This window comes from Poecilia reticulata, linkage group LG21 (assembly GCF_000633615.1).
Source record: "Poecilia reticulata strain Guanapo linkage group LG21, Guppy_female_1.0+MT, whole genome shotgun sequence".
Lineage (NCBI taxonomy): Eukaryota > Metazoa > Chordata > Actinopteri > Cyprinodontiformes > Poeciliidae > Poecilia > Poecilia reticulata.
The window spans coordinates 20451001-20463985 of record NC_024351.1 but is presented as its reverse complement, the minus strand read 5'-3'; the positions used below and the strand labels follow the sequence as shown (position 1 = coordinate 20463985).

At 39.8% G+C, this 12985-nt stretch overlaps 3 protein-coding genes across 3 annotated transcripts in view; 2 read left to right on the top strand and 1 right to left on the bottom strand.

Moving 5' to 3' along the window:
• Positions 1-932: 932 nt before the first annotated feature.
• On the bottom strand, positions 933-4110 carry glrx5 (glutaredoxin 5 homolog (S. cerevisiae)). The gene is made up of 2 exons (XM_008398204.1): positions 3703-4110; positions 933-2399 (listed from the first exon to the last, which is right to left on the bottom strand). Exons 1-2 carry the CDS (start codon positions 3998-4000, stop codon positions 2227-2229), a joined length of 471 nt encoding a protein of 156 aa, XP_008396426.1. The 5' UTR covers positions 4001-4110; the 3' UTR covers positions 933-2226.
• Positions 4111-4328: 218 nt separating this feature from the next.
• On the top strand, positions 4329-5939 carry prkrip1 (PRKR interacting protein 1). The gene has a single exon (XM_008398207.1). It carries the CDS (start codon positions 4419-4421, stop codon positions 4992-4994), a length of 576 nt encoding a protein of 191 aa, XP_008396429.1. The 5' UTR covers positions 4329-4418; the 3' UTR covers positions 4995-5939.
• A 275-nt stretch (positions 5940-6214) lies between these two features.
• The window catches only part of clmnb (calmin b), an 18580-nt gene continuing 11809 nt past the window's right edge, over positions 6215-12985 (top strand). The window contains exons 1-3 of the mRNA XM_008398208.2: positions 6215-8113; positions 8341-8402; positions 8499-8594. Of these exons, the coding sequence (XP_008396430.1) occupies positions 8044-8113; positions 8341-8402; positions 8499-8594 (228 nt within the window). The 5' untranslated portion in view covers positions 6215-8043. The remainder of the gene's footprint in view (positions 8114-8340; positions 8403-8498; positions 8595-12985) is intronic.

Below are 12985 nucleotides of genomic sequence, written 5' to 3'. Positions count from 1 at the left end.
ACCTGCCCTCAAAAAAGAATATATATATATATATATATATATATATATATATATACACACTGCTAAAAAAAAGGGAACACTTAAGTATTCACTTAAGTGTTTAAGTGTTCCCTTTTTTTTGAGCAGTATATATATCTACAGAGTAACCTGTACAATCAACAAAGTAAAAAATCTATACAGTAAAAAAATTACCAATAACACTGCTACTCTTCAAAACAGGAAAAACATGAGAACATACTATTGCAATAAGGCAACTGTTGATTTTCACACACCAGGAAAAATGTGACATTAAAGTAAAAAAACAAAAAAACAATTACATTTGGTAATTATTTTATTAAAAATAATGTATTTTTAATTTGATAAAAGTTAAAAGTAATTAAATTATTTTGGGATAAAATTGCAGAAATGTAATTAATCTCAAATTAATTACATTTAATGTGGTAGAAATGGGATTAAATTGCAGAAATACAAAAATGACAAATAATTGAATTATTTTGGGGAATAAATTTGAGAAAAATATTGGAGGTGGGGTTAAAAAAGGACATCAACTAGAAACAAAACGATATTAAGTAAAAAAGAAACGAACAATAAACGGTTTGATTCACAGCAGTTCTCTGGAGCCCCAAAGTCCTAGATCTGGGGTGTCCAAAGTGTGGCCCGGGGGCCGTTTGGGGCCCTTAGAATGAATCTGGGCAGATTTATCTCACTGGACTATTGATGGCAATACTCTTAATTTCAAGATTTAGCTCAGTAATACTCTTGAGATCTGAGATAATCCCAGTTTATTCATAAATTAATAAGACGGGATAGTTAGTAGACTAGTTTGGATAATTTACTCACGCATAAATCAATAATAATGTAAAAACAGCCTTTTCAACTTATCTTTGTCTAACATTAAAAGTGACAGTCAGATACAAAGAGCCGACTCGTCATCTGCGTCTGAAAATATTTAATTGTTGCAGGGTTCACATGTTCCTAAAATACATTTAACAATAGGCTTTAAATGTACAATATCTTACAGTGTACTACACGTTCATTTCGTAATACAACTGCTGGAGGATGCTCCAAAACAAAATATAAACACACTCTCCCTTCGGCGACAAAAAGAGGAAAAAAAAAAAAAAAGACGGATGTAACAAATTCAAACTGCCACAGTTTGTCCAGCAGGGCAGGAAATAAGTCAGAGAAGAAGAAGAAGAAAAAGAGGCAAAGTGTGTTTGGTGCGTCTCAGCGGGTTTCAGCAGAAAAACACAGTTGGTAGACTTTGTATGTAAATCACAGCAAAAAGAGCAAACAGGTTGGATTCTTTTTTTATTATTATAATGCATATTATTTTCCTGTTCCCTCTTTATGTAGTGGAGCTACAGGCAGTGCATCTGGAAGGTTTCAAGTGTGTCGACATCGTTTTGAACTGAAATCAGTTTGAATTTAGGGAGAACCAAATGTGGAGAAGAGGTAGTCCAGATTTCTGAAGGTAGCATGGAAAGAAACCGTGGCGAAGTTGATACAGAGCTCTGTTCCTTTAAACGTTACCCAAAGGAGTTAACCATTTTGATTTGGCAAAATTAGGTTAAAAAAAAAAACAACAACAAACAAATAGGAACTTTGAAGCCGATATGATCTGTATCAGACATTATTTTTGGATTGGTGCAAAAGGCTCTGATTGTAACGCATAAAAGAGAAAAAAACAACTTTAAAGCGTTTGTTTACGATGCCGTATTAAGGACATAATAGATATAAAAAAAGGAGTACATTTTGAGATTAATCTCAGAAATTTTTTAGAATTTTTTTTTTGTTGGAAATTTCTGATATTTGAAATTCAGAAATTTGATGGKTTTTTTTAAGACAACTTGAGAGACTAATCTCAGAATTTCTGAGGTTTTTCAGAAAATCAGAGGTTAATCTAGAAAAGCTGCAATTTTCTGAGTTTTTTTCCTAGAAAATGTCAGAGATCAGTCTCAGAATTAGCTTTTTTTCTCAGACATTTCCTACTTCTTGCTTTCATCTACAATCGCCCAAACACGGCGTCGTTTTTATTAGCGGTAAACAGGTTGCATAATGTATTCAATCTGCCTCGATCGCCGATTCATCTCCAATCATTGGAAACATTGGAAGTGTAGCCGGAGATCGGGGGGGGGGAAATGTGGACCTGATGAATGTGTTTTCCGTCTTCTCATTCCTTTGATGTTTGTTACGCTCTCTCTCTCCTTTTTTTCTTTTCCTTTCCTACTTGGATTCCTTCTCGGCGTCCAGCAGAGCCGAGCGGATGCCCAGCTTCTTCAGCTCGTCCACCAGGTCGCCGTTCTGGTGCATCTGGAGCAGGATGTCGCAGCCTCCCACGAACTCGCCGTTGAAGTAGACCTGAGGGACGGTGGGCCAGTTGGAGAACACTTTGACTCCTGTTGTTACGGATCAAAGTCCAGGCAGAAACAAGGAGATCAGTCACCAAGGGAACAATGGAGGGAGGAGGTGAGACGCTTCTGAGTCACGACGGAGAGCTTTGGTTAGCATCAAGTTTAAGAATGAAATCTATTACTTTTTTTTTTTTTTTTTGTTATACCAGAACCAATTTTAAATGGGTTCTTTTCTAAAAAAAAAATAAAATACAGATCTTCAAAAAGTGACTTTTATTTCAATCATCCCTTCTGTGAGTTGTACAACAGAGTATCAGGGCTAGGCTACAATTTTAACCAGAAAATTGTCTCAAAATTATGATAAAAAACAGTTTTAATGAGGGAAAAAAAAGCTTCTAGAGTTATCGATACGATCAGTTGGTGTGATTCTTTGTCCAAACTCGAGACATTTGTACAATTGTTTCAGTGCCCTCCTACCGAGAGGAATTTGTTCATTCCTGTCAGTTCATTTGTTAATTTGTTAAAAGATAAAGTATTTCCTCATTTGTAAACTAGATGCCGAAGTACAACTTCACAAGATGCTCCACGTTCCTCATCTTAATTTTTTTTTTCGCGCTGCAGTTCTCATAAAGTTCATTCTCATTCTCCTAATAATACAACTTTATTGTGGTAATATCAAAACTTTATTTTTCTGTTATTTGGACTTTGTCGTACAACTGTATCCTTGTAATATTATGAATTTATTCAATCAATTCTTTAAAAAAAAGAAGGGTGTGATGACATCACTGATTTATGGAGGGGGGGAAATAATCCAGATTTTCCAACAACAGGACTACCCACTAAGTGGACATTTTGCTCTCCGGTCATATTTTTATTCACTATCCACAGTCTTATAATGACATTAGTTGAAATGCCGCTCTGAGAGGAAGAAGCAAGATAAAAATAAAATAAAATAAATATAAATAAATAAAACTATTGGACACCTGAGAACACAAACCCAACTGTGAAGTACACAATCTTGGATCGATGCCTCTCTTCTCAACCCTGGTAATTAGATTTTAAAAGCAGTAAAGTCTCAGATCTCATCTTTGGCGGATGGTTTCCTTGGAGCCACACCCTTCGGTGCTGCTGCAGGACGCTGATAAAAAAAACCCCAAACGTTTGGAAATACAAAGAGCTGAGAGGCAGAGCTGATCTCAGGGAGATGACAGTCTGGTTAAAATGGACGCAAACGTAACAGAGAGACATTTACAGACTGGCTGAATGATTAAGAAGCTGTGTCTTTAGCTAAACCCCTATTAAAGATGCCAACTTGTTGCTCGGACTCAACTTGTCCCAGTTTACTGACCTTCTCTGAGCTCCTGGTCTTCCAGAACGTTGTAGGAAACGTATTGGTCCACCCCATGCATCCGGAGGATCTGGACGACGGCGTTGCTGAAGCCACACATGGGCTGCGCCGGTGTCCCCTTCATAAACACCACCACCTTGTCCTTCTTCACCATCTCACCAAGGTCCTTCTGGAGGTCCGCCGCCGCGCACAAGAACCGGGCCGAGGCCGCTCGCACAAGTCCGTCAGCTGGCCTGAGTAAGCACACGGCCGCGCCGGACCGCATACACCTAGCTGTGGATCTAATTAAACTGTTCATAGTGTTTTTTTGCGATGTTCTATCGGTATTGATAGACAAACAGGTCGCACACGCAGAAGTTCGGTCCTGTATGAGTGAAACTCACAGGACAACATAGACGTCAAGCTTGATGGGCGGGACCTGGATGCGGATTGGACGGCTTGTAGGCCGCTAAAGTTTTAATCTGAGTTGCTATTGGCCAAAGCGAACGCCAGTCAGAGCGTAAAAACGTCAACAACGTGTTTTGCGTAAGAAATAATTTAAAATTAACTTTCAAAAAATAAAGTCAACCAACAGCCACATTTGCATTCGTGTGCTTTATAATGTATTGGCTAAAAAAAAGAGAAGAAATTAAACATTTTTTAAAAGTCATTCATGGAGCTTTTAAGAGCTTCCGGGGTGAACAGGGCAGAACGGAAGAACTCAATAGCAACTAAAGATGGCGGCGCAGACGCATAAAAATAACAAACCGGGGAAATCTGGGGGGAAAGAAGCTCAGCCGCTGATACTCCCCAAGACCCCGGCAGAGGAACAACGTCTGAAGCTGGAGCGGCTCATGCGGAACCCCGACAAAGTCGCTCCTATCCCGGAGCGGCCGAAGGAGTGGGCCCCGCGAGCGCCGCCGGAGTTCGTCCGGGACGTGATGGGCTCCAGCGCGGGCGCAGGCAGCGGGGAGTTTCACGTCTACCGCCACCTGCGCCGGAGAGAATACCAGCGGCAGGACTTTCTGGACAAAATGGCAGAGAAGCAGGGCAAAGACGTCGACTACCTCGAGAAACTGGAGCAGAACCAACTGGAGGCCGAGGAGCGAACGGCAAAGCGAAGGAAGAAGCGAGAAAAGATGAAGATGAAGAAGCTGTTGGCAAAGAAGGCCAAGACGGAGGGGAAGGAGAAAAAAGATGGAGACAATGACTCTGACAGTAGTGGAGAGGAAGAACGGAAGGAGGAGAGTGGGAAAGAAGAGGAAAAAGAGGACGACGCTGAGACCCCGAGCTTCATCATGGGCAGGAAATGAACAACCATATGAAAGTACAATGGCAGAGGTTAGCCTGGTCTCTATGCCCGAAGAGCAACTTAACTCTTAACCATAAATGGTTGATTGAATCAGTAGATGGAGAAACGTATTGACTGGATCCGTTTTACTGTTAAATTCAGAACTTCCTGAGTGGAGTTTAGCCAATCACTTGATTCGGTTTGGACACGTGATCACACTCACAAAAATGTTAAGCTGTTGGGTTTTGACTAAATTGTGTCCTCATGTTTTGTTTTAATAAAAAAAAAAACTTTAATTCTATGTTTCCATTCTATATTGCACTCAAGAAGTGGATGGGGGATTATTATGTGTGCTGCACACTCTTCTTCATTCGAAATGAGCTTTTCCTTAAGGTTGTTCATGTCTGCGTGTCTTTGCCGCCTTGTCGATCGGCCCCTGGTGACCTCCATCACCCGTGGGAACAGCAAGGCTGCAGAAAGCATCTCAGGATGAAAAGGCGTGGCTTCCGCAGGCTTGGGAGTCCCACGTGCGATGTTCCTTGGACAGACTTCCTGCTTCCCACGGAGGAGGCGGTCCGGCTCAGTGGCCGCCACCTTTCTTGAGGCAGGTAGAGTAAAAACCAGGCAGCCAGATATTGTTTGGGCCAGGGGAAGCTTTTCCTGCCAAACACTGTCCGCTGTCACAGTAATAGTTTAATACCCCATCATTACTCAGACTTTAATTCATACACAGCATTTTTTTTTTAAAGGTGTATTTGCTTCAGCGTAGAAATGGAAGCTGCTCCACAGTTTAAACAAAGTAAGAGGTTTGTGTCGGCATCGTTTTGTGGTGAAACTTCCTTTAACTGTGTCCTGCATTGAGGTTTGTTTTGGTCCCAAGGGATAAGATTTGAGAGAGTATTTAGAAGATTTCTTGATATACTTGTGATGTGCAGTCATATTCAATAAATCAGAATATAATTACTGATGAGGGTTGTCAGTTTAATCATACTATATGAATATAACAATCTTTAAGCAAGTATTAATAATTGTCTTTACTAAGCCTGGATTTCTGGATTAAATAAATGCTATAAAAATGTTTTTGTCAGCTGTAAAATTAAGAGAAATAAAAGCTAAAAAAAATCAGTTTGTGTGTGTTTCACCTATATAATGTGATTCATTTAGTGAATTGAATTACTGAAATTAATGAACTTTTCAATAGTATTCAAAGTTATTGAATATAATTGAGATTACAAATTTCTGATTTTACAATGTCAGTTTTAAAATCATAGTTATGTATTTTAAAGATGAAAATTTCACCTTTTCCCCCAAAGTTATGAGTTTTTCAACCTAAGATAATGTCCAAATTAAGTTAGAAATTAGAGTTTTATTGGTGGAAATGTTCTCCATAACCACATTATTTTTTCTTTGATGTATAATTATCCAAAGGCTTTGTCGTAAATATGACTGCATATACATTGGAACTTTAGATTTTGCCACATTCTCATAAAACACAACAAATGTTTGGTTTGATGTGTTTTAAAACAGTTTAAAAAATAAATAAAAAGCCCTTTTTCTCTCCTAACAATAAATAAAATTGATTGCGACCTGTTGCACATGCACTTAATTATACCATAAATCCAATTATTCTGTTTGGACCACAGATGTTTGTTTGTTAAAGGACTTTAGGGAGCAAACAGAATTAGTTTGAGCCTGAGTCAAACACCAAACATGGGTTTCTATTGTGACTTATGTGTTTTCCTCATGCCAACTGGGAAGATAAGGTAGATGTACACACAGCTAATAGAAACTGGGCATCAATCACGAAAAAAATGTGAATAATTCTCCATAATTATATTTAACTGAGACTGGTGAACCATTCAGACCCATCTTTGCTCCACATTATTAACACATCTCCTAAATGACTTGTTCCCAGAACTCTTGGGCTTCTGACTTTCAAAACGACCACATCTCGGACAAAACCTCAAGTTGTTAAATACTGCAAACATTTCAATCCAGCGCGGACAAAATGAAAACATAACCAGCCTTGTACTATTATTCTAATGATGATGTGAACATTTCAAGTTGAAATAAATTTCTATGCGTTAGTTGAGACATCAGGGTGTCAGCCTCCACATAGCTGACTCGTCTCCTCTGTTAGTTAGTGGCACCACTGAGACGTTGTGATTTAGACGTGGTTGAATGAAGGAACTTTTCAGTCGCTTCTTTACATAAAACATTAAAAGAGCCAAAAGCACAGCCTTGGGGTATCCCTTTGTTAAGTAACCAATTTTAGGAGCCACTCTTATAAATCACACCTAAACTGAGATGTCTTGGTAAAAATAATTTTGTCATGAACAAGTTTTGATATAGCTCAGACAGCAATAGCAGCTATTTTTTACTGAGATCCTTCATAAAATAACCTCTAAGTGAATCTTTGATTTGTGAAGATCACATTAGGATGGTGGTTTCACGACCTGAGATTTAAATGATTGTGTAGTGAATTATTCGATTATTATTATTATTACTATACAGTTTCCTACTAAAATCCCCCAGTAGATAAATAGGTATAGACATCTTCCAGAACTGTTGCTATTAGCAACATGCATCGATTTTTCTTCGCATAATTAAATACCCAAGAAATTCTGTTCGCTGGCGAATGCACCTTGTTTTTAAGGCGCTTAAAAAATGTCCACGCCTGCTAATTCTCCAGATTGTTATGAACATGCTCAAACAGAATCCGGTAACTAAAAGGTAATAAATCAGAGATCAAATTCTTGTGTAAGTCCTAATTCCTGGTATGTGATGAAGCACAGTGAAACCAGCTGATTGTAGTTTTTGTCCCACGCAAAGACCCAGTGAAATCTGGCAAGTGCCGCTACAAATACGACTCTGTGGACCGCTGCCGGCCAATAGCAGGGAGTCTGCTCGGTGGGAGGTTTGGGCGTGCTGGAGCAAGCTATGCTGCCTCACTTTGCCTCACTTCAGTCCTTCTTTATATGAGGAAGTCTCAGAGAAGACTGCGGATATGTTCGGCTGTAGGCACCTCTTTTATCTCCACAATGGATCTTGAGCAAAAAGAGTGACTGAGAATGCAGGACTTACTGGATCCACAGAGCAAAGCAGCAACGGCGATCAATGATCACAATGGGCAGCCTCAAGGTATGATGTGTTTTAGTGATCCTTAAGGTTAGCTAAATATCCTTTAATCAAAAAGGTTACTTGTTGCTATTTTTCAGTAGATTTCATCCATGTTACAGGCTTTGTACCACCTGGTTGCTCAATCACCTGCCATGTTTTCATTGGTTAGAGGTGTCGTCTTCTCAAAGTTGTTTTTTGGAAACGTTTTATTACCATGGTTGCACTGTGTCCCGCTTTTCCTCTCCCAGACAGGACGAAAGCTACGCAGAAGAGAACTTTTACCAGATGGATGAATGTGTTCTTGCAAAAAGTAAGGCAGGAACCACAAGACTTTCACTCCAAAGCACTTTTTTTTTTACAATAAAAATGATTATCCACAAAAGCTTTTGTTTCTCTTTATTTCCAGCGAAATCCTCCCCTTGCAGTCTCCGATCTGTTCACAGACATTCAGGATGGCAGAATGCTCATGGCGCTCCTGGAGGAGCTGTCTGGCTGCAAACTAGTAAGAACTCCCTCACTTTTTTAATCTCGAAACCATAAAAAAAACACACACACAAAAAAAAAACAGTTGTTGGAATAGAGCGTCACAAATTAGGGGTGTATAAAGTTCAATATTTTTGCTTCACTCAGACTGAGTTCACATCTTGCCACTTTCCACTTTAGCTCCAGTTGTATGTTTTAAATGAATTCAATCTTTTCTTTTGGTGTCAAGTCTGTCACAAGATGTGTCTCCCTTACAAATGTGCACAAAACTTTGTCGATATTCCACTAGTGTTGAAAAAACACAATTGCTTTGTTTCCATTAAATAAGAAACACAATTAAAGTTACACAGGAATACATTTACTCATGCAATAAGTCATTAAAAAACATGCTGCGCCATTGTCTTCCCACCCCTTCCTGTTGTCTTCTTTATCTCTTCCACCAGTAGTAACATCTGGTTGCCCTGTGACAAACTGGCGACCTGTCCAGGGTGACCCCGCCTCTCGCCCGGAACGTTAGCTGGAGATAGGCACCAGCAACCCTCCTGACCTCACAAGGGGACATGGGCAGGGGTGAAAGTAGTTTTAAATTCTTGGGGGTACTATGACAAAAGTAAAACTGCTCCTTTGGGTGCTTTGGAATTTCTGTGCTGATTAATTTTTTTGTAAAGAAATAAAGAATGGGTAGCTCTTGCATTGTTACAGAATGGAGTTGTATTTCCCTTAGCCCCACTGGCTGCAATGTTGACACTTTGAGATGCCATGAGACCTAAATTCTGAACATCATGGCATGGAGTGCATCCCAGTTTTCCATGTCTGGCATATAACCATTCATTTTAGCTTTTAAACTGGTTCTATTGATCCTGTGTCCAGASWGAGGRATAATCAGTAGMYYAGCATCATGACCTGTTTGTTCTGAAGATCCTGCAGCTTCCACTTCTCTTCCTAACATGATGCCTCCTCACCCTGAATCTCATACTGATAGGAGGAACCACAGAGCTCTGTTAGGTTAAAGCTCATCTTGTGAAGTTGGGATATTTTTCCTCCAAAAGGACAAGGGTGTAAGAAGATGGATGGATGGATGGATGGATGGATGGATGGATGGATGGATGTTCCAGAGGAATCACCTCAAACCAGATTTAATTTCACTGTCATTTGTGAATGTTAGCTTCTCATTTTCAACAGTGGAGCTATAAAGGTTGAAAAAGGTTATCATTAAGTCTAATCAACATCAATATTTCCACTAAATAAGAAGGAAAAAAAAAAAATTGATAGAGGAAAAAGCCTCTTAGAGTCTGAGCTCAAAGCAAGATCCCAGACAGCAATAAAACTATTATTTTTGAATTAGACAATTTAATTTCACATAATTATCGTGGTAGAAGCTATTTGTTTGTTTAATACTTAATGAAACATATTTACCGTGTTTGATGTTTGTTGTGAATGACGTAACAAACGAACAAGATAATTAGTTCAAGTTTGTCGTATGTAGGACGTTCAGAAACTACAGCGGCTGTAATGAGCCACAGCAAAGGTAAAACAACCCGAACAGGTGATCAACTCTAAACCACTCGCACCTTTTTACTCTCTCTCTCTCTCTCTCTCTCTCTCTCTCTCTCTCTCTCTCTCTCTCTCTCTCTCTCTCTCTCTCTCTCTCTCTTTGTCGTTTAAGTGTACCTGTTGCCGTGGCAACCGCTCGCTCCTCAAGCCGACCAGAGATTACGTTAAAAACATTTAGTCCGTTACAAGATCGGGTTTTCAGGCTTGATATTTATTTTGCGATCATTAATATGCGCTTCCCCGAATACAGCGAAGCTTGTCAAAGAGAAAATGAAATGTTTCTCACATCGATTCCGAACACATGGGCATTTTAAAACCAAAATTTCTCATCCTCACTAGGATGAGAAATTAGTTCATTTTAAACTCCTGCTCTGCTAGTTATTTTGATAATGGAACCGAAACGCACAGAATTGCGCAACACCTTGTTGAAACAATAATCACTGAGATTATTATTTTTGTTGGGTCTTTAATTTGAAAACGTTTTGTTGACTTTTTGTTGTTGTTGTTCTTTAATAAAATTATGAAAGTTTTGATGAGGAGTCAGAGGAGGACGTGCTGCTCTCAGCGTCCTGGCGGCGTTCAGTTTGTCACCTGCCGAGATCGACTCAAAACCCTCCGCGATCGACGTGTGGCACCGCTGCTCTAACAAAGAACAGCTCAGAAACTATAAGAAATTTTGGGGGGAAGCTATTTATTACCTGAATAAGTCGTGTTTTGGATTGTTCTTGAAAAACTAATCAGTCACGGCTGATTAGTGGTCGCACTCAACGGCTGCACAGTGAACCCACTGATTTTTAGCAGACAGCCTCTCCTCTCTCTTACCAGGTACTGCGTACCCCCGCTAAATCTTTACTTTCCCCTTTACTTTCACCACCCCTGTAAAGGTTCATATGATTCCTTTTTACAGTCCTAAAGTTAGTAAATGTATCCTGTCTGCGTCGGCTTTAAGAACGCGTGTTGTCATGGTGATTCTTCACAAGGAGTGCTCTACCGCCACCTGGTAACGAAATGGAGACAAGTCACTTAAAAATGCTCAAAACCAGAATGTTGATGACAATATTCCCTAATATTGTCATCAATATTAAGGAATTATTTACTTAAAATAAGCTCATATTTCTTGCAAAAATTTATTTTTAAGTTATTTTAGTCTTTTTAAGCGTACTAAGATAATACGAGGTAATATTTTGTGTTTTTGCAGAAATATTACCTGCAAAACAAGTAATATTTTGTATTACCTCGTACAAAATGTATGAGGTAATATTTTGTGTTTTTGCAGTCTAAGATTTGTTTTATAGGATTTCTCCAACCAGAATGGGATTTCAAATTAACTTCAACCAAAAACATGAAGGTTTTGCTATCAAGTTTTGTGACAATTTGCAGATCCGGTTTGAATTTAAGTTTGTCAATTGTTCTAGGAGCCTTTTGAAAACCTGCATGAATAATACATCAGATAAACCTGTCTGACATTCCTAAACCCGTTTCCAACGGTCGTATTCATCATAAGGGATCTTTGGGCTGCACTTGGTCTGGTTCCTCACCTGGGACCGTCTGCATTGGGAGGCATGAAGCCCCAACAGTACAACTCCTAGGATCACTGGGACACTCAAACCCCACCACCACGATAAGGTGGCAGCACATGGAGGGGATGTGTGTGTGTGCGCGCGTGTGTGTGCGTGTGTATGTGTGTATTTAGTAACCTATTAATTATGTAAGAAAGAGAAAATGAGAGGGAGGAGAATAAAGTTGTCTGCAGCCGACTCAAGCTCAACAACACAAAAGCTTTATATTTATTACAAACTATTCATCTAAGAATCAATTTCTTCCTGAAATAGAAATGATTTCTGATTAAATACATCTGTTTTCATACTTTGATGGATTGTTCTTCTTTTTTCCCTTTCCTACAGTTTTTCATGTTAAATTGCACTTTTTTGTTAAGTTTGTTGTACTATCTTGAATCCGTTATTCTAAATAAAGACTAACAGAAAGATCACACAGTAACTTTTATCTTTGACAAAACCTGTTTGCTTCTTATAACAAACAAACCAGATGTAACAAGTTTGGGCTTCTTCAGGGTCCAGACTGAAAAGGTCCAAACGTGTTAAATCAGCTTTATGTTTTGTATAAAAACAGGATTTATCAAAGAAAAAATGTAAATGGACTGAAGTGCCTTGCTAGTCACGTTGACCACTCAAAGCGTTTCACACTACAGTCGCATTTACACACTGACATGAAGGGGCAGCGTGCTACTAAGTGCCTCGCCCCGGGGCAACTCAGCATGTGGCTGAGGAAGCTGGAATCAAACTTACAACCTTCTGGTCACAAGACGACCACTCTACCACAGAGCCACAGCCGCCCTGAAAAAGCCACCGCATGATCCTTTTGCTAGTCTGTTTTGGAATACGGATTTAAACTGTATAACGAGCAGCAATTCAGTGCAATTCAATACAAAAAGTGAGTAGAAAAGGCAAAACTAAAGGACAAACCATAAAAGCACAAGTACAGTGAAAAGAAACAGAAAACATTATAATTAAAAGAAGATTTTAAATTCTTAAATCTTATGATGGACACAAACTTTGGACTTGGTTTTCCCTCGCCCGGACGYGGGTCACCGGGGCCCCACTCTGGAGCCAGGCCTGGAGGTGGGGCACGATGGCGAGCGCCTGGCGGCTGGGCTTTTACCCACGGAGCCTGGCCGGGCTCAGCCCGAAGAGGAGACGTGGGTCCCCCTTCTGATGGGCTCACCACCTGTCGGAGGGGCCAAGGGGTCGGGTGCATTGTGCTATGGGCGGCAGCCGAGGGAGAGGACCCTGGCGGTCTCATCCTCGGCTGCAGAAGCTGGCTCTTGGGACGTGGAAC